This window comes from Blennius ocellaris (genome assembly GCF_963422515.1).
Source record: "Blennius ocellaris genome assembly, chromosome: 15".
NCBI classification, from domain to species: domain Eukaryota; kingdom Metazoa; phylum Chordata; class Actinopteri; order Blenniiformes; family Blenniidae; genus Blennius; species Blennius ocellaris.
The window spans coordinates 5,780,469-5,802,284 of record NC_137664.1 but is presented as its reverse complement, the minus strand read 5'-3'; the positions used below and the strand labels follow the sequence as shown (position 1 = coordinate 5,802,284).

Here is a 21,816-nt window from a genome sequence, read left to right as displayed (position 1 = left end):
CAGATCATCGATAACTGTGTTGGTCTGGAAGCAGCGACATTGAAATGCATTGTGATCGATGACTGGTGAAATAAGTGTTGCTTGTTCTTTGTTCGTAAAAACAAACTGACTTTTTGTTCTGGAATTATTCAAGTCAGTTTTTTTTACTGGTCAATATTTCACTAAACTTTGGATTACTGGAAGAGAAATCGGCTCATTTGTACTGAAGTAAAAAGGTTCGACTGCAACTAACATGAACCTTAGCCTGCATGCACAGCAGCAACTCTGAAACTTTATAAAGGAGTAACTCATTTATTTATATGTTGCATTTTCAGCTTTCTCAACATTTTTACTTTGTAAGTAAAACAAAGTTCATTGGCCTGGTGTTGAAATATTCAAACTTTCCTCAAAGATGAGTTCCAATTTTATTCATTCATATTCCTCTTTTGAAAGGATAAAAAAAAAAAAATCAGTTTGATAACTTGTATTTCTATGTCAGACCAAAAAGCACACACAACATGGTCGATTATGTCTAAATATCTATTTTTTATTATGGCTCTCTTTTGAAGTCTCAAAGATACTTGTTCAACAAATATCTGTAAAAAAAAAAAAAGCTACACTTCAATCAGTATTTTTTTTTTCTTTCACTTCCTGTAAAAACGGCACTTTTGGTGAATATTTGAAGGAGTGAGTGTAGTGTAACAGCGTTCAAGCCAGCCTGTTGGGGATTGTATGATACACAGGAAATTACAGTTTTATTCTGTGCAATCAGTCAAAGTCAGTCAATTTAAATACACGGAGAAAACTCACATTTTCATGAATTTATAAAAACCCTCCGGACGCGACGTGAGAAGGTCCGGCTTCGAGGACGTTTGGTCATCTCACACATGAGCGTGCTCTCCGTTGGCAGGCTGAGGTCATAAATTACTTTCTGGCTCACACGTTTATTTTTAGAAACAAATACCAGTGATGTGCGTCCATTGTCGTGCACTGCGCACACAAGAGGCCAATCTGAACAAGAAACTTCAAGCTCTCGTCTCTCAATGGGGGCAACTTGGCAAAAAATAAAAAATAAAAAATAACCCACAAATCTGAAGCCACTTTCTGGTCTCCAAACAGAAGTGCTGCGGTATCCAAGGTCACGAGAGGCTCGATGCTCTAAATATAAATCAGCTGGTAATCTCAGCACGGTGTGTTAGTAATGGGTCACCTCCATTACAGCAGGTGCCCCCTCTGGTGAGGTGCCAGCGAGAGCATCAAGGTGTCATGGGGGGGTAGAAACTCCATCTCCCACCATAAAACACATCAAACCACAGCAGAAAAGATATCCAGGAAGTCTATTATGTCTCCACACGTAGCCATGCCTCCACCGGCCGAGATTCACCTTTAAAAACCTGCCGGGCCGAGACCTGAGTGGCGGCCGGAGGATTGTTTAATTCACTAGAAATGACCCCTCTCTCTCTCTCTCTCTCTCTCTCTCATGACAGACCACAGAGAATTACTACCCATCTACTGCAAAATGAAAGCCTGATAAAGCGAAGGTCCACTCTAAATTCAGTCAATCGCACTATTTAACAAGCGCCAAAGCAAACCACCTGAGATGACTCTTGATATCCAATTTCACACTGGGGTGAAAATTGACTGCGGCCATACAAGATAATCTTTCTTTTAAAGATCAAGACACAACGTTAATTAAAAACTTCACTACCGGGGTTAATTTGGTGGTATTTACTCCCTCAAACAAAGATTGAGCCTATAAGTGTTCACCTAGTTTCAGGAGTTACAGGAATATATAACACAAATCCTAAATCTAAAAAATTTAATATTTCAGAATTGGACTATAAATAATTTGATTGCAGCTTTGTTATGCATTTCAGAGTGGTTCAGTGTTTTATTATTACGTCCAACCTTTTCTGAAGCTGTAATTTACAGATGTCTCTTGAATGCAACATGAATGATAAGAAGAGGAAACAAAATATAGAATTTCTTAATAGCCAATGTAGGTTGTTGTTTATTAGCATTAAAGCAAATTAAACAAATGGTTGCAACAAAACCTCCCTTCTTAAAAATTAACCAACTGAAAGACGACAACCTCCTCTAGAGAAGGATTTACTTTGTGATTTTGTGTTACACAGATAATTTTACCAGCGGATCTAATAAATCACCAAACTCAAATAAGAGTTTGGTGATATTATGGATTTGACAGTAAAGCTCCACCAAGCTTCCAACTCGAGGTTTAATCAGTCAACATGTGCGGCAGTACAAATCTTCAAACATCTCATAAAGCTCTTTTAGTTTGACAAGAAGTCATAAGATTTCTATTGGTACTTACAAACTGCCTCTTCTGGGAAGACTCAGCTCCTTCTGTAAAAGAAAAGAACAGAGATATAAGCAAGGATTTAAACTAGATTTAGAACAGTTTTTTTTTTTTTTTTAGTTTTCCAACTTTCATGAAACACTGGAAAAAGTCAATACAGATCACAAGAAGAAAAATAACTTAGCAAATATGCTAAATGCGAGAAAGCAGATGTGCTTATCAATTGATTATATACGTTTGATCAGATCCAGAGGAGATCACAGAAAAATGAAAGTGGGGAATTTGGAAGTTAAAGCGCCGTCTTTTTCAGCTCAGGTGGCAGAATCACAAGTTTGAAAAAAAAAAAATAGAAAAAAGGAGTGAACATATGGAGGGGAGATCACAGAGCAGGTGTGAAACTGTTACATCCGTTCCCAGAGAAACGACGCTCAAGAGATCTGCATCTGGATCTCAAACCGCCCGCGCCCAATCCATCCGTTGCTTCATGTTATTTAAAATTAATGTGTGGAAACATTCATGTTGACCGTGTGCTCATGTTCACGAGCGGGAAACACAATTTTGATTGATTTGTATGCTCCACGTCGAGGAGAATCCCACAGGAGTGGTATTTGCAGTTCTGCCATCAGCGTGAACGTATTCCTGCTTTGAAAGCAGCTCGTCTCTTGTGATATGAACCGGGTTGGGTGCTGATGTGAAATGTGTCAGTCTGCTGTGTCGCAGAGTTTAATGCGATGAAAATCAGCTTAACCAGTCCAGCGTAAAAAAAATGTGTATTTACAAATGGAATGTTTTACTTTGAAGCATTTCTTGACACCTCAAACTTTGTCCATTGAAAGGCAATTTGCACTTGAATAGGACTTTAAACATCGACGTGAATTTGTGTATTTTCTTTTACTTTTTGACTCCGGTCCCAGTTTAATGGATTTGTAGTTTTTCATTACTTCTGTAGTTAAAAAAAACAAAAACAAACAGAAAACAATGGAACAGAGCTTTGCACTTAAATATTACCAATTATGGTGGCACTTCTTCTGTATTACAGTATAATCAGACCACAGTGTCACATATGTCACATGAGCATCGCAGTCCGATTGAAAATATACAATAATTGTATAAAAAAACAAACAAAAAAAACAAACTGCATATACTATTTTCGTACCACATTTTAAAAATAATTTTAGAACCATGAAGTGTAAATTAATCAAGTCAAAATGACGTAGAAATCTGTATAACTCATCTATTAAGGGAAGACTTCTTATCCCAAATGGCTGGAATTCATTTGCAAATGCATTTATTTGCAGTATTCTATCTGGTCTGGGGGGTAAACAGGCTCTAATTAGCAACCCCCACCCTCTTCAGATGCCACTCCAGTAAAAGAAAGAGTCAAAAGCGGAGCAGTTTGCAGTTATTGACTGAGGCTTATGGTCTAATTTCATTGGGTTGATAACAAACAGGTGGCCCCTGAAGTAAACAGAGTTTGACACCCATCGCCTGACCAGTATTCAGAAAGCACCTCCACCTCCTTATTAATCCAAAAAGAATGACACCATATCTGTCTCGCACATTGATCCTTTAAAAACCACAAGGTATTTAGAGCGAGAGGCAGCCCTGGAGGCAGTCGCACAGAGGTCAGGATAAACCGTGCATACTGAAACAAACCCCTCATTGATTTGTAGAGGGATTACTGAAGCTCGCACAAGCTTGTTACTTGGAGGATAATACAGATGCAGAACATTTCCAGGGTTGCAAACTCCCTAATAATAAAACATCTCTCCAATCGTGGCTACAACACCATGAAATGTATACAAGTATTCTTTGCATTTTAGCATTATTCTGTCGTCTATCAAACTTTATCCAACTCGGGGTCAGTGGAAACACATGCGCAATCACACCTGCAGACAATTTAAGAGTCACAAAATCAGCCTCCAATTCCCCACATGTACCGGTAGAACACAGAAACTCGAAACAGGAAAGTCCCCAATCCTAAACTCAGACTGGTGACCTTCTGACGAAAAGGCACTGGAAGTGCAAACCGCTGCACCACTGTACAATCTTGTTTTGAGCATCACAAACCATTTTTCAATTAAAAATATCATTTTCTGTTGGTTTTATTGCTTTTAAATAAATGAAAAGGTAACTTTAAGTATGATGGGTCATACAGAGAGAGAGGGCTGTGTGCTGGGTCAATGTTAAAAATTAAATGTAGTCACTGGAATGTCATCCAGATTGTCTCAATTATTGAATGCTCTGCACTTAAGATTTTTATTTATTTAATATTTTTTTTACTTTTTATCCTGGGTCTATCTGAAGTTGAACTCCATCCAAAATGAAAGCAAAAATGTCATTGAACGTCATGTATCGTTAAGCGAGATGTGGTTATATGTATTATATGCATTACATATATACAAACTTGGAATGAAACAAAACCAACATGCAAAAAAAACTAAATCAACCTTTTGCCCAGACCATATTCAAATGACCACAGATTGAATATTGACTGCTCAATATGTAAAAACAAGCCATGTACATGAATATTGTGACCCCCAGTGGTCACAGGACACACAACACAGTCTGCCATTTACAAGAAACAAACTTTGAGATCTCTAACTGTTCTGGGAGGACGCCAGAGAAAACAAAGACAAAAGCCCATGTGTGGAGGCTGAATGGATCATATATAGAACTTTGACTGAAGGTTGTAAGCAAAAAAATAATAATTTTTGCAAACAAACTGTCATCACGAGGGAAAACCTTTATAAGTGTATTATGACTCCAAATGAGTGATATAACCATTTTTTCTTTATCAAAAACAATTACCTTAAATTCAACATCAATAAGTGTATTTCATTGAGCACAAATGCCATCTATATATGAACATTGTGGTTAATTATACACTTGAACTTCCCCACACAATTAAGATGCTAGAATGAGAAAAGTGCATCTTTAACTTATTTTGTGGCTTTGATGTGGGAATATTACACGTGAAAATATGTTATTACCCACTTTTAGATCTGATCCATTTCTTTTGTTCTGAAATATTGACTTTTAATCAAATATATTTGAGTATTCATACAAAATGTGTGTTGAAATCATATTTTTGGAATAAAGAGTACAATTTTCTTTACACTACTTTTGGAGCCTGTTGATTGATATAAAGTGCATCCCTGTGTGTGTATTTTTGTTTTGAGAAACTTGCATGACTTTATTGCAAATCTTCGAAATAATGCATTTGTCAAGTTTTGTTACCTTGTGCCAGCTTGCAAGTTATGCAAGTAAAAAGCCAGATTCTCTGGAGTATTTATTAAATTCTCATTTCTGAAAGCCCCTCAAAATGTGTGGGGATGGAGTGAAGGTTTCATTGAGTTCATTCTCGTATATTAAATTAATGTTTTTATTAAAAGTGAAAGCTGTATTGGATTTTAGACCATGAACGTCACTGCTGCTGCTGCTGCTGCTGCTGCTTCTGTAGATGCGTCGGCGACACATGAACAGCCAAGCAGTTCAAGGACTGATATGAGGCACAATGACAGGGGATGCACACCGTGTACCGGTCACTTCATCCTCTTCAGTCCTCACAGCACCATCCGCATAATTAGAGCAGATTCTCCAGAGTGTTCAAAACATGCCTCTGTGAAATACACGAAAACTCTGCACTTCGGATTATTTTAAATCCCGCTTGCTCTATGAGAGCAGAATCTAAATAGCGAGTCTTGAGATCTGCTTTGAGGCTCTCTATATCTGACCAATGTGATCAGTAGACGCTCCCAATGTCTAATAAAAACCTGATAAGAGTGTGCTCCTTTATTGTAAAACACCGTAGGACATGGAGCCGATGTGTATCGGCTGCTACAGTCAGCAGAAAAAGTGCTAAGCCCCTCTCTCTCTCTCTCCCTTTGCTATCAATTAGGGCTTAATGTCTGGCTTCCCCTGCTGCCGACAGACGACCAAGGGCAGAGAGTTTCCTTGAGAGACATGACCGCAGCCAACACAACACTAATTACCAAGCAGGGAATGACTTACACCCATGCAAACTCCACCAATCACAGCACGACAAACCACAGTGTGAGGCCCAGAATACGAGTCCCGTACAGGTAAATCATGTATAATTAACACATGCCTCAGGAAATTATTTACATAAAGTAACGTACGGTTTCCCGGGGACGATTTCCCCGCTTATGCTTTTGATGCTTGACCCTTTTGACATTTTTCTGAGTAAGCAAAGCGTGCGCAGAGAAAAGGGAGGCTTTATTCCTGACAGCAAATGTATTCAGAAGGCACTGCGTGACACGATTTTAATGAAACGCAGTGGTGACACACATCCCAATTCCAGCTCTACCTCCAGCTAATGTTTGGTTTTCTCTTTGTCTCAAAATTGCATTTCCTTGTGCAAATAAATCTGCCTTGACCTCGCACAAATTGGGAAATCAAATGAATGCACTTATTCCCACAAACAATGGTCTCGTTGAAAAGATTAGGCAAAAGCATCAATCCTGAAACCGCCGAGCTTATAGAAACTAAACACAATCTCCCAACAACCTAATAAGAATTTAAAGATTTAGTGCAGCAGATTGTCATTTATCCTACTTTTTCACCTTTATCTTGAAGCTTCTAGGTTTGTGGGTTGGTCTGTAGAGGGTGGGAGGGTGTGTTTGTATACTTTGCGCTGAATTTTATTGTATGAAAGGGTTCAGCTCAGTTAATTGTTGTTTATTCAATGCATCAATAACCTATAATGCTTTTTTCAAAAGCGGGGGGGGGTTGGAGCTAATCACAGCTGACTGTTGGTATACAGGTCGCCCTTCCATCGCGGTTCAAACAGAGACGCTATAAACGCTCACACCTACAGGCAATTTAAAGCAACTAAAATCAAATGTTTAATGACACAACGGCGAGAACGTGTAAACGGACACTGGGGAGATTCTCATCGCTTCACCACCGTGTTATTGGTTCCTGCAGCATGAATAATTCATTACTCTTTAATAAAAGGCACAAATCAGGGCCTTTACCAATGCGTCAGTCCGTCTCGTCGAGTCCATTCACTTGATCATAAAGAACTGAGCGGTTATCTGAGGAGTAATCGGATAATTGTAATAATATGATGTGAACATGTACATGTACGAGCGCTTCAGAACTGCCGTCAACACCAAACCCTGGTTTGTATGTTTCCGTCTATTGTCGGAGGACATAAATAAGTAGTGACGTCTGGTCTTGTTTAACATAGGTACATGTACGGTCTTATCAATAGTGTGTACATTTTTTCAAAACTAAACATGTTCCTCTTCACAGCAGAAGTGGGTGCTTTGTTAAATTTCTGCTGCTCCATGCCAGGTTGTCAGTTCCTCCATGTTGTGAGAATTGTGAAATAGATCATGCGTACATGCACAAAGACATCAGGCTATTGGAGGAGGGGTGAGTCAAACAACTGCCATTATCTCACAAAGCATACTCTACACTCTATTTAGATCAGGATTGTCCAACATAAGGCCTCTGGATCGATACTGGCCTGCCAAACTACCCCAAAAATCTTACATAAAAAAAAAAAAAAAAGTGTTTAAAAAAAATCTGAAACCCGAGTAGCCATACTGTCGGGGTGAGTTTGTATAAAATAAACAGCGATAGGAGAAGTTTAATAGTCATTTCACTGCATTTTGCAGCAGAAGGTTTCAATTAAACTGGCTTCATGTCGACATTGTAGTAATTCTTTTGGTTTGTGAAAATATTGACTTTTTTTTGAAAATCACATCTCTGCATCTCAGCAAATGAAAACTTTACATTTAAATGTTACTATATCATTATTTTATGGGTCTGGCCCACTCCAGATGAAATTGAGACGTATGTGGCCCCTGAATGTGTTTGACACAATAACCGATCGCTTCAGAAACCTGACAGTGATTGAATTTTTCACAAGTAAACAGGCTCGGTATTAGTCTCAGCTGTTGCTGCATGTCAGGAAACTGATCAGTTTCTTTCCCTCATTATTTTTCCTGCGACAAACTCAAAATTAGGAGCCACATTTCCCCCTCTGATGCCTCCAATGAGCAGGTGTCACTGATTGATAGTTGGCTGAGCAAAGTTTTGCCTTTGTTATGTGACAATTATTTTCAACCAGAACTGAGCTTGGAACTGATTCATGATGGGGAAAACCTGAAACAAAGAATCAGAGAATACATCATTACAGAGCGAGGAGGAATTAAAAACGATGACACTTGCTGTTCCAGTGGTCTTCTGACCTCACAGACGTCAGAGGATTTATGTGACGTGTGGATTTCACCTCTGGGAGCTCCAAAGACTTTTGTTTTTCTTGACGTGGTCGGAGTCTGACCTTTCAGATCCATGCAGGTTTTACATAAACAGCAAAAAGACCAAAAAACAGGAAGGAAACTCTCATTCAGTGGCATTTTAGTTGTCAGTGTCATTTAAAATGTGATCAATCAACAACTAATACTACTTGAGGTAGCACTTAATAATGTATAATTTGTATATAGTAGTGTACAAACGGATTCAAATAGAGATGGACCAATTAAAAATTATATATTGATAAAAGATGGCATTAAAATACAGTTGAAGGAAAGAAAACAAATAGCTAATGATTGAAGATTAAGAACAGAATAAAAAAGTTAGATAATGATTATTTAAATACTCATAAAGCTGCAATAAATTATGATAATCAATTAGTACTGTAGTTTAAGGGATATATATATATAGTGATATATATTTCAATTATGATACAGTATTTAACAATGTGAATACAACTGGATAAATGGACAATTAAAATTTTTCATGTTAAAAATAAAGTCAACACCGCAGTCCTTTATCATTACTAAATTGATTTACAACTGTTCCCAACAGTGTTTAACCAATTACTGACCACTTATTGAAGATTATTGTGCATCTTCTCAGGAATTCAAGGTCAATAAAATACACTTGTGTTTGACAGCTTTTCACAACTAATATGATTTTCGAGTGATTTCTCCTTTCTGCCAAAATATTCGACGGGTTTACTTTTAGTTCGACATGCCCCCAGAGAACTATCAAGAAATCAAAACCCTCACACTGAACTTTTTTCTAAAATTAAAATCAAACAGTTTCATCTCCAACTTTAATATTAAGAGAGCGTTGGGTAATTAGCTGCGTATAGATTACACACATCTAATGAGATGAGCTCTGTATGTGATCGTTTTACAACACTAAATGTCATCGAGGACGGCAACACCGACATGTTTTTTTTTCTTCTTTTTTTTTCTTTTTTAAATGTCAGCGAAATGTGAAACATAAATACAAGCATTTCCATGAAGTGTAACGATCGTCTCTGGGCTGCAAAGCTGTCAAACACGCAACACAAACTCGCATTAAAAAAAAACAAATCTTTAGGCTCTCAGAATTCCAGTCAGGAAAACTAAACAGCAATGAAAACAAATCGTGTTGCATTTAATCACTTGTTTATCTTTACAATTGTGACACCATGAACCTGACAGTGCGTTTTGTTTTACCGGCTAAATGTCAATCGATGCCTTCCGGCAGTAACATTTCATCTAAAAAGACACCACATCAAAGCTGGGGTGTGGCTTTGGGGAAGATAAAAAAGGCCTATGTGTAAGGCTTTATTAATAATTCCCCTTGATTTATTTAGGGCTTTTTTTTTTTTGGGGGGGGGGGGGGGGGGGGGGGTACATCTCAACATCAAAAGTGTACTTAGTTTAACTGCACTTTTGAAGCTGGAGAGGAAATCCCACCCAGTGTCACAGAGTAAGACATAAAATCATCAGACTCGGCGACGTCCAAGTGAAAAAGGAGCGATATTTCCATCATTGTTTCATCATATCTGCCTATAATTAATTTTTTTTTTAAATGAAGAGATGACCTCTCAGGATTGATTATGAGACACTTGACCAATTCGCAACAGTGCTGACGCTACTGGAACCCCCCCCCCCCACCCCCAAATCCAACTCTCAGCAAGGAGCCGCCTCAGGGTCACTTTAAACAAGAGGGAGATTCTAAGCAAACACATGGAGATGAAATAAATCAACAATCCGCTTGGATTCATAACCACGCCATCAACAGATGGTGTTACAAAACAAAATTCACACACAAGTTAAAAATGTAACTTAATCCTATCATACATTTTCTATGAACATTAATCTTTTTTTTTTTTGTATATTATGTAATTGTAGCAAACCTATATTGGCTCCAATACATTCATATTAAATATTTCATTGATTGATTTTTACTTAAAGTTTGCAGATAAAAAGTCAAACTACAGGTTTTTCTTTTATTTATAATCATTAGTCTTCTCATTATTCTTCTTGCGCTTATTATCTGATTTATCAAAAACACGATGACTTTTACTTATGTCAATAAGAGTTCTTATTTTCAAAGATGTAAAATTCACCCATCTATACGATGGGAGTATTTTAAAGCTTAAAGCCCCTCAACAAATAGGTCGAATGTGAATTACGAAAAGCGTCCTCAAAACATTTGCTTCATTTAACCTCAATGCTGTTTGAAAGTCAGAGACAAAGTGTGTGTGGCGATTAGAAAAGGTCAAAGGGATCAATAGAACTAGTTATCTACTCCAAACACGTGTGGTGAATAGGAAGCCGACTTCACATTAAAGAACTGATGGAGGATCGTTTTTAAGTGCATGCATCGATCTGCAGGGACAAACAAAGGGGCCTGGACGTTCATACACAGTGAGCAGCCTGAATCCTCAACATACAGAAGCAACATGTGAACTGCTGATTTCCATCGACTGCGACAAGCGCATCGGTGAAGTCAAACCTACTGTCTAAAGTAATATTTTCCACCATTATGCCCCAGTGCAATCTCAGACACATCGATTTCTTCAGGGGGGGAGGAGGAGGAGGAGGAGTTTCGAAAGCGAAGGCGTGCAAGCCCCGTTAGAAAGCTCTTCTGATTCAATCCGAGTGCGTATGTTTTCTTCGGAGCATGACTCGAGGTGTCATAAACATTTACTCTACTGCCTAATCCCATGTTGCAAGTGAGAAACAATCCAATAAGAGGCTGATGCAGAGCACGGCGTTCCTCTCGTCTAATGAGCTATTTATTTATTTGATGGAGTGATGGAGCTGCTTTTAATCGGATTGAAGTGAGACATTCGGACCGAAATTGACGTTTACCACTGTGGAAGCAACAGATATTGGAAGACATTTTGAATTTTATCTAATAATGCTGTAGCCCCTCCACCAGCCTCAGTCGACCTCTTCAGCCTTTTTACAAGACATTTTTGTTTCAGCAGAAAAAGTGTTAAAGAGTCCTTGGGTTAAAGTTGTACGTGTGCACGAAGGGGAGAATGTAACAGATCATGTTCAGACTATTCGGGTCGTGAAAGGCACGAGATAGGTAAAGTCTATTTACCATAGTCTGAGTAAATGAGTGTAATCTCTATTTAAGTTTGTAGCTATGCTATGTCAACAAAAAAAATGTGTTACCAATGCTAAATGAAGCAACAGCATTGCCGTTTGGCCTCATTTACACTGAGTATTTGTTTTGTATTGATTCCTATGTTGTTTTAAACTTTAATGAGGTGACCTTGGATGTTATAGTGAAAAGCGCCTCTAAATAAAATGCATTTTCATCATTATTATTAAAAAAGTTCAGGTGACTTCATATATCGCTTAAAGTTTAGTTTTTAAGGTTATTCTCGTTGTGACTGTGAGCGTTAGGCATGCCAGACTAGTCAACTAAACGGTTAAATGTCAGTCCCCTTGCGAGTCAGCGCCAAACATATTCAGCATTCAGAGCATCATTCATGTACAAGGCTGGTATGCATCCGCCCACCACTATTCGAGGCTTCGAACACACGCTGTCAGCAGCAGTGTTGGAGTAGAGTGCCGTTTTAAAACAGCACGGTGGGAAGTTAAGGGTGCATGATCTTTACTTAAATAGCAAATTTGACCGTTTGAGTGGAATCCTATGCCTAGAATCTAACCGTGGCCTGTTCTATGTGAGGCAAGTGGGTCAAATCACTGTTGCCGTGTGTCTCACAGCTGACGAAAACACAGTCTTGTCATCAGATAGTTGCAGTTGTTAACGAGACTCTGCTTTGTTGAGATGCCAAACAAGTCTCTGCATATCACTGAGTGGCATCTGCACTGCACTGACGGCTCCGCTTGGTTTTTTAATGTGGACGGGTGTCTGTTGATGTTTGACAGGAGGGAACGCAAATGACGGAAGCGACGCACGAACTCAGACGACAGACGGGACGGGCAGCTGGAGTGCCCGCCAACGGAAACAACAAAGGACATCAGCTTGAGTAGCTGTAGGTGCAAAATAAAGAGAGGACGAGAGTGGTGGTGAACAGCACAATAAATAAATACATAAAAAAAACCAAAATGAATAAACACAGTGAAAAGTGTCCAGGTCTTACAGGGCCAGATGTTTCCGATATCCCCTTGCCGAAAAACACGTGATTATGAAGAGTTATCAGCCCTTCTGTAAAGACCGATCTTCTTCAATGCATTTTATTCAGGTGTGTTGGAAGCAGGTAGACTGCACAACGACACTACCTTATGATCTGATCATGAGTAACTGAGAAGTGGGAAAGGACCCATTTCTGAGTGACAAGATAAAACTGAATCATGAGAAATGGGGAAAAGCTCCCATTTTTCCAATGCTCCAATCCAAGAAGACAGTTTGATGCAATTCAACATGATGCTTTGCAGCTTCCTGAATAGGCATCCTGCAATAAATGCAAATGTCCAGACTTAATGATCCTATCCTGCAAAGTATTTTTCTTTATCCGAAATGACTTCTTTCGATAAAACTGACTTTGTGGGTATAACTTCCGTTTGTTAATTTCTATGTGTAATGATAACACCCGTATTAGAATAGAATAGAATACAATTCCTTTTATGTCATTGTTCTCATTACAACGAAATTAAAAATAGCAGCTCTTGTGAGAACACCAGTGTAAAACAGTAGAAAACAAAGATAATTAAAAAACAAAAAAAACGGATATAAATGGAATAATGCAGAAATACGCAGACCTATACAGCCTAGCGTGTGCACTGGCTCACAAAAACATTAAGAATTGCAGAAGTTTTCTGTGTGTAGAAGTGAAGTCTAGATAGCACTAACATTTTATTCATGAGCAGATTTTCATGGGACTGACCTGCTGCCATTTCTTGTTCTCATGTGAAAACTCCCAACTGGGAGATGGGATTTCCCCAACACTTTATAGGTTCCCAGCTGCATGAGCGCACCACTAAAATCCAACATTTTACAACTTTCACACTCTGTTTAAATGCTTTAAGCCGCAATGGAACAATACTCTTTGTAATTAAAAAAAAAAAAAGTGCTTGCTAGAAAGCTCAGTGCATTGCTAATTACCTATGCAAAGTGCATATTCTTACAATTACAGGAAGATATACATGTGGACATTAAAAAAAAAAGAATTCTTCACAATCAACTGTTTGGTTTGATTGTATGAAGATAAACGGTTCTTGTACAGGTTTAACTTGTATGAAGAGATGCAGCTCCTTGGACCTTCACCAGAGGCTGCTATTGTACCCAATCATACTCACTTTTAACAGTTTTCTTCATATTCTGTAGAATTTTTACTGTATCAAGATTTCACCTGTACCATATTGAAGATGTTTTTTTGGTTATAATAGAACTGTATATTCCATTTCAATTGTCAAGTTAAAACTTTTTTTTTTTTTTTATTGGATTCCTCAGGTTATTGTAAGCATCAGCATTATACTCGGTCCAATTCAACGTCCGGGTGATGACATGTTTTCCTTTAGTGGCTATTCATTCTCAAGGACACATTTACCATTGAATCTGCCCCCCCTGTTCACAGCATCAAAGAAGTCGTGCTAGAGTTGATGGAAACTCAGAACACAAGCACAAGGACACTCCAGCAGAGACTGCGTTTGCCTCTCCTGGCAAAAAAAAAGAAGCATTGTCGTATTAATTTGCCCCTCACTGATGTCAGCTTTTCACTGGCAACAGTTTCTGTTGTAAAATGATAATAAGAATAAAATAAAGCTGCATCTCAGTGTCCTGAGACTGTAGTGTCTCTCCACTGTTGTGTTAATATAAACAGGATTTATTGATTTGCTGTAAAAAAACAAACCAAAAATAAAATGTGTGAAATCAAATGGCCTTTCAGCTGCTGCACCTTCATACATAACTGCATCTCGCCAGCTGGATCGTCCCACTTCACAGAAAAACGGCTCTGTGGAGGCACACAAAGTCGCCGCACTGTCGCAGATTGACCACCCCGTCTAAAGATTTTACTACGAGGCAGCGCTAGATGGATATCAGAAGTACAGTAAAGCTTTTGCTATGCAACACTGCGGCTTGTAACCGGCTGCTGCTAATTAAGATGAAGGACACATGCAGCTGCCAAAGGAATCATTAAAAATCGATATAAATCCGACAAATTTTAACGTAATGAGGCAGCGTGGCGGCTACCTGAGACACGCTGGAGGGAAAATGAAAGAGAAGCAGAGAGCTGGGGGAATCCAATGTCAAAACCCTTCAGACATTTATCATGAGATACCAAGAATTAAGATACACAGGCAGATTTCTAAGTTAATGCACACTTAAGAACATGCAGAATCTTTTCTGAATTAGAGATATAAAATGTGAACTGACCCCAAAAATCTTCTCGCTATTAATTACTTAAGTGTTTATACATTGGGTTTTTTTCTTCGTCGTTTTATTCCATCCCTTTGTCAATTACCTATAAAGCACTTTGAACTGCACAAACATGATCATTCATGTACCATACAAATAAACTTTGATTAACCTAATCAAAATCTATAGAGATGTGACAAAGTTAAAGCAGAGAAAGTGTTAATAAATCCACTCACTGTGCTTTCCCACAAGTGTCTATCTAATGAAACACATACTGGAGAAAATATATTTAATAACCAGTTTGCTGCAGTATTTTAATCATACGAGAGAGAACATTTTACTTCTGTCTATCTGTTCTTGGCTGCAGACAAACTGACAGACATTGAAGCTCAGCAGAGCAGAACAACAGGCTCTTTATTTAGAGACCTCATTACTGCGTCTGATAGTTGGGAAACAGTAATCCTCCTGCGCACTGTTCAGTAGTTGTGGTTGTTCTCAAAATCCCTAAGAATAAAATCTGCACAGTGTCATATTAATTAGGCGTAAACCTGTTAATCTTCAGGATTGAAGTTTAAGATGGAAAAATTTTTAAAAATGCCATCAAAGGCCCTAAAACAAAGCAAATAAATCACTGCTCACACGGACTTCCTAAAATACTTAATTTGGCTTTTTCTGAGTGTATACATTTTTTTATCCAAGATGCTTTTTGCAAGCCAAGGTCAAAACTCAACTTGATTTGTCAAGTGAGGGTCAACACCATTTTCTTCTTTTACACACAAAACACACACACAGGAATTTATAAAATTTAGAAAAACATTTACCAAAACAGTTTGGTCTCCTCTTGGAGGGAGTTTCCAATAAATAACCATATATTAATTAGAATGGTCTCAAGTCAGGAATTGCGATACACACCATGGCCTCCAAGTGGCTGGTTACAGAACAGACGATAAAGTTCAAGTATTGTTTGTTCTCATGTAAATCTTTCGGTTAAACTGAGATATGATTAGTTTTCTAGTGTAAATCTTTTCTTCTCAACGTCTAAAAACAAGCCCCAACATCTCATTTTGAAATCAATATTCTGTTAATTGTGTCCTCAATGAAATGAGATCATTGGAGTTGATGACTTACAAATGCCGTGTTTATGGTTGAAAACAAAACGCTGCGAGTTGGTAGTAGTTTTAAAAATGTGTAGGGTTAATACACAGTGGGGTATGCAATGGTTCAACAAATTGGCACACATGTGAGAACTTTTAACACGTCCCTCGTTCCAACTTCAAAAGCAATCTGGAAAAGTGATCATTTCATATAATAGATGCAACAGAGGTGTCAGAATCCAAAGTGGAGTTGACTTCCTTCAACAGCCTGAACACCTCGTGCACTGTAAATAGCTCCGTTCTCGCTCCGGGCGGGAGAGAAACCAGGACCGACAGCAGTGATGTCATCTTTTCCCCCCTCGTCTGAGGATGAATGGGAAACTGTGGTGCCGGGGCCGCCACATTCATTTTGCCTGACAAACCAACTTCCGCGTTTCCCTTTGAATGTGAAAGTTAGAGCGGCACGGCTGCCTGACCACAGGAGCGACCGTTGTGTTTGGTTTAACCGATGAATGTTGGTGCGCATAAAGAAGTCTTGTGTGTAGAAAAAAAAAAAAAGGAAAAAAAAAAAAAGGGGGTGAGCGAAGGGGATGAGGAGGTGGTGCTGCTGCTGCTGTCCAACAAAAGGAACAGAGATTAGGGAGAACTGTGTACAAAATTACTATTTAGAGGCTTTTGATAAAGGCAATTACAAAAAAAAAAAAAAATGCCATTAGTTTTCACAGAGAAACTCATTAAGAGAACAGAACATAAAAGTCACATTTTCACGCAGACTTTTTAAATAACAGTGCAACACATCAACACCAAATCTGTTCACATGAAAGTCAAATGTGACCAGCTGAGCAAATAAAACAAAACCAGAAAAATTGACCTCTGTTTAAAGTAATTAAAAAAAAACATTTAAAAAAAGGAGCTTTGTATTGCTACGCTGCAGCCTAATTACAATGGATCACAGGGAGTTTGTGATTCAAAACACACACAGGGCTGTTTGCATTGAATTTAAAAGAGGCTTCCTTTTTTAAACTTGTTTATCAATTACGCCGTACGTGGCCTCAACTCGGGTAAGCAAAATTATAAATCAAGTCCAATTTATGCTTCGATCCCGCAGCTACTGTCAAGTTTGTTGGCTGGGTTGGCAGGAAATGATTAATGCCTGAAAGGTTCAGGATTAAAAAAAAAAAAAAGACTGTTGAATACAAGCAATCTCATATTTCACAACACTCGTTCCTGTATGCTTTAATTTTATGTTGTGCAGAGTGACGGCAGCAATAATTTGATTAACTGCATCATTTGTTAAAGACTGTTGTCCTGAACTCGGCTCATGCTTCAATCATGATTTTTGACAGAGAAGCAAAAGCCCCATCGGCGCACTCGATTATCATAAAAAGTCAATAAAGCGCGAGAAAGCCCTTCTCACAACATACAGGGATCAATCTTGCTCCGTGAACACGGAGCTCCGCTTCCCTCCTGCTGGCAGCCGACACAAATGAAATGTGAGAGACGAGCCGCTGCCCGAAAAGTGGCAGCCTGGACATAATTGCGCCTCAACATGAACTTTCATTTACAAATTAATGGAGAGGAAAAGAAGTAGCACGCGTTGTTATCTGGATCTGTGTTTGCATAATCCATGCAGGATCAGATCAATACACTCTACCACCAAGTATTCACACAGGAAAGGTGTGAAAGTCCCAACTGTGCTTCAGAGGAGAAGCAGTCAACGCAGGATTCCTCCCCCCCCACCTCTCCCCTCTCCCCGCAAACACCGGCAGAGCTCGCGGCGGAAAGTCACCGTGCGGACCGCCGCCGCCACCGCCGCTCCTCATGCAGCTGATGGAGTGTTGGCTCTCCTACCTGTAGCCCCCGTCTCCTCAGAATGCTGGACTCATCCATGGCGAGGAGCCCCGACTTATCATGCCTCTGTTACCGGCGCATAGCCATGCTGCACTGCCTCTCACTCCAGCCTCCTGCACTCTCTCTCTCTCTCTCTCTCTCCCTCCCTCCCTCCCTCCCTCCTCCCTTACCTCCCTCCCTCCCTCCAGCTGGATCTGATCATAGCAGCTGCTAAACACTTCCATCAGAACTTATCTGATTGGAGGGGAGGGGTCAGCTGACACCTCCTCCTGTTCTTCTCCTCTGTAACTTCAGGAGAGAGAGATGGAGAGAGAGAGAGAGAGAGGAGATAGGCAGTTCTAATTCAGCGTAGCAACGGGTGGGGGTGAATGAGAGGTGGTGGAGGAGAAGGAGAAGGGGTGGGGGGGGGGGGGGGGGGGGGGGGGCACCGGGGACAAGTGGGAGCCCCAAGACTCATTTCTCTGAGCGGCCACGCTTTTTGGACACCCTCGATGACCATGAAAATGAGAGGATATCCTTCCCGGCATTGTTCCGCTCCAACCTCAACAATGAATCTGGCATCCTGTCTGCGGCAGGCGGAGTTAAAACACAGCACAGCCGTCTTATTTCAGTCCGGTACCGGGGCTGGAGAGCACACACCTGAAGGTGAAACCAGTGACAGATACACGACGGCTGGGAATACGGCCGGCATTAAAACTAAAACAATCAAAGAAAAAGAGAATGTGAGGATACGGGGGATAAAAGAGGAAATAACAGCCAGGGTGGTTGTTGTTTAAGAGGTTTCAAAGCACAAGAATAAATGATAAAAAAAAGTAGAAACAACATTTCCTACATATTTCTGCACGTAATGAGTATTTTCCTCACAGATTCATCCCTAGATTAGAGTTTAATTGGTTGTTTACCGTTTAAAAATGTCAGAAAGTTTTCCGTGTTTCCAAATAAGCTCAAGATCAAAAGTAAAATACACCACCACGAAAAATTGACGCTTCATAGTGAACAACACGATTTCTGATCTACTATTATAAATTAATGCACACGCGTAGGTTTAGTATAATGAAAAGATGACAATGCAAGGCCCTTTTGACTTTTAACGAATCAATTATGCACAGAAGTGGAAAGTAAAATAGAAAAGAAAGTGCCAAATTGTAACACGATACTTGAACAATTTTCAAACTAGTCTCAGTGGCTTTATATCCATTTTTACGCATGACAAATCCATTGAAAATGTCGGGGTTTTTTTGGAAATCCTTTCAAAAACTAACCGAGTCTTGAATCGCTGTGTCCAGTAAAGGGTTAAAACCGTGTAATTACCATGCTCTGAAAAATTCATGCCAATGACTCTTCAAAGTTTAACTCTCTAATGATATAAAAAATAAAAATCTGAGTTTCAAATTAGAAGCCCGCCTCAAGCCTTTTTCCTTTTATACATTGCGCTGGCGATAATTAGATATTCTCCTACTATTTTTATTTATGCAGTCTGAATTTTGTCTCATCTTGCACAACCACTTACATTTGATTCAGGTTCCTTGTGCATTTATTTTGCTTTAAATTTTAATGACCTGATGTGAATACTGTATTACAATAACAATACCGAGTGTTGCGAAAAGTCTGGCAATACAATGTATGGTTTAAAATGTGATATATAGTATTATGATTACAGCTCTCAAAATTAACGCGTCAACGCGGATTAATCTATCGTCATGATTAATGCGATTCAACATTTTAATGCAATTAACCCATCTGCAGTGCAGAATGAAGATACGGGTCCACAGAATCTGTCAAGGTCCCGGTTCCCAGTCATTGTCTATGTGAAACGCACCGCGGCGCGTTTCGAGCGGCGTTGTGGTGCGTCGCCCCGCAGCTGCCCGCAGCTCATTTGCATAAAGTTGAATCCTGACAACTTTATGCAAATGAAGCGGAGGAGAGAAACGACGCATCGTGAAAACTCTCCGTAAAAAAAACTAGCCGCGGTGATTTTAGTAATAAAGGTGAAAGTTTGTGAGGTTTGGTTTGAATTCTAGAAGCAGACAGAAAAATAAAGGTTAAATTAATCATGCTATTTTAAACTAGTGCAAGTGAGAAATATTAATTTTATAGCAATGCATCAGTGCAGCGTGGACAGTAACATTAGTAGGCTGATGGATGTGATGCCTACGTTTGAATATCACTCAAGTCATTTCAGTTGTTGGTACTAGATCACCTCAATGCTAAACATGCAACAATGGAAAAATATGATTTAGTTAAAAAAGAAAATGTAGGATTATTTATTAAATCATTAATCTGCCAAAGTCGGTTTGAATTAAAAAGGCTTGTTCTTGTTAAAAAGTCCCCAATTGATTTAGATGTTTTTAAGGAGCCTTTCCACTCGCTATAACAATATTAAGCAATATTCTAATAGTTTGTTAGGTCTCATCCACCATTAAGCGTTTCTCTTATCAAAGGAACAACTACACCAAACTGAAATAGTCGCAAATCACGAAGCTGAAACTTAGCCAATTACAACTAGATTATTTTTAATCCATCCACTCATTTGCTGTTGCATGTCAACTCTGGAAAATGAGTTATTTCTAATATCCTGTGCGAAGCTCCAGGAATCACAAGCACCGCCACCGCTCTATGTAAATGAGCCACCAAGTGACCACGGATCTTCACACTCACTAACTCCATGTCCCCACACCAGCCTGAATTATTAGCATTTGTAAAAAATAAGTTGTTCCTGTGTGTGCTGCCAAGTCTTTCCAGACATTTTGCATTCTGTTTCGGTCTGTTTTCCTTTGCAGCACCCCCCCCCTCTTTTTTTTTTCCACCCTCTCTCACTCATTTCCATTCACTGTGGCACTGCTCTGTGAATATTAAGTGGGCCCCTTCCATTCTCCTCATCTCCAGCCAGGCTCAAATGATTTTCTCTTAGAGACTAAGAGTGGAATGACAGCTCGTGCACGCGGTGGAGGAGGAGGAGGGGGAGGAGGAGGAGGAGGAGCAGCCACATCGTCAGACAGGTGACCACTACATCAACTTTTTCTCGTTTTCGACAACAGGGAGGTGGAGGACGGAGCGTGCACTCATTTGGCTTCGCCGTGTTGATGCGAGAGTTGGAAAGCTGCACGTCTGCACTTGGGTAATCAGGCATGTTTTGGAATAAACCCCTTAAAACCTCAGAGGACACGGATTACAGTAGTCAACTTTTTTCACTGTGAACAATGTCCTCCAGATTACTGTGGGGAATTAAGGAATTCCCGTTATGTTCAACTGACTAGTCTCGAGTCGCTGCTCTGTCCGCCGCTGCTTAAAGGGGCAATTACGGAAATTTCACATTGGGCGAACAATGAAGATGAAGAGCTACAGAAGCACCAGGGAGGAGTCATTCGTCTTATTCAGTGTTTAAAGTCTCCTTTTCATTGCATGCACATTAAACGCACCAAAGCCACAGCAAAAAAGGTAAAACAATGACTCAAATAATTGGAGGAGACACAATCAATCTCGATCAAACATGGAGACTCTGGAGTGGAGCGGTCGTCTCCCGATCAGAAGGTTGCAGGTTTGATTCCCCATCTCTGCCTGTCTACATGCCAAAGTGTCTTTGGGCAAGACAGTGAACCCCAAAAACTGCTCCCATTGGAGTGACAGCGCCTTGCCTCTGGTTTCTGAGCAAGACCGTCGCCCCCCTCCAGTGACCCTCCACTAACTGAGTTAGTTTACAGTGATAGGGTAGAAATTAAAGTTCATTGTCAATGTTAGTTGAGTCTAATATCTCATTATGATCAGTTATTAAAATTATAGAATACTTTAGGAGTTTTTTTTTTTGTTATAATCTGTCTCTAATGGGGATAGCAGTAGACCTGAGGCATCTGCAAAAGGTACGTGAACATTTTCTTAATAATCTCATCAAAAAAGTTATCAGTCTGGTTCATATTCTTTCTTTTTTTTAAATCAATGCAATCACTGGAGTTCTGCACTCTTGTTCAGTGAATACCTACA

The 21,816-nt window shown here is 39.5% G+C and overlaps 1 protein-coding gene across 6 annotated transcripts in view; it reads right to left on the bottom strand.

Annotated features, from left to right (window-relative positions):
* The window catches only part of mast4 (microtubule associated serine/threonine kinase family member 4), a 106,432-nt gene that overhangs the window by 45,031 nt on the left and 39,585 nt on the right, over nucleotides 1-21,816 (bottom strand). For all 6 annotated transcript variants that reach the window (XM_080510198.1, XM_080510200.1, XM_080510201.1 and 3 more), the window contains exon 4: nucleotides 2,312-2,343. In XM_080510198.1, the coding sequence (XP_080366324.1) occupies nucleotides 2,312-2,343 (32 nt within the window). The remainder of the gene's footprint in view (nucleotides 1-2,311; nucleotides 2,344-21,816) is intronic.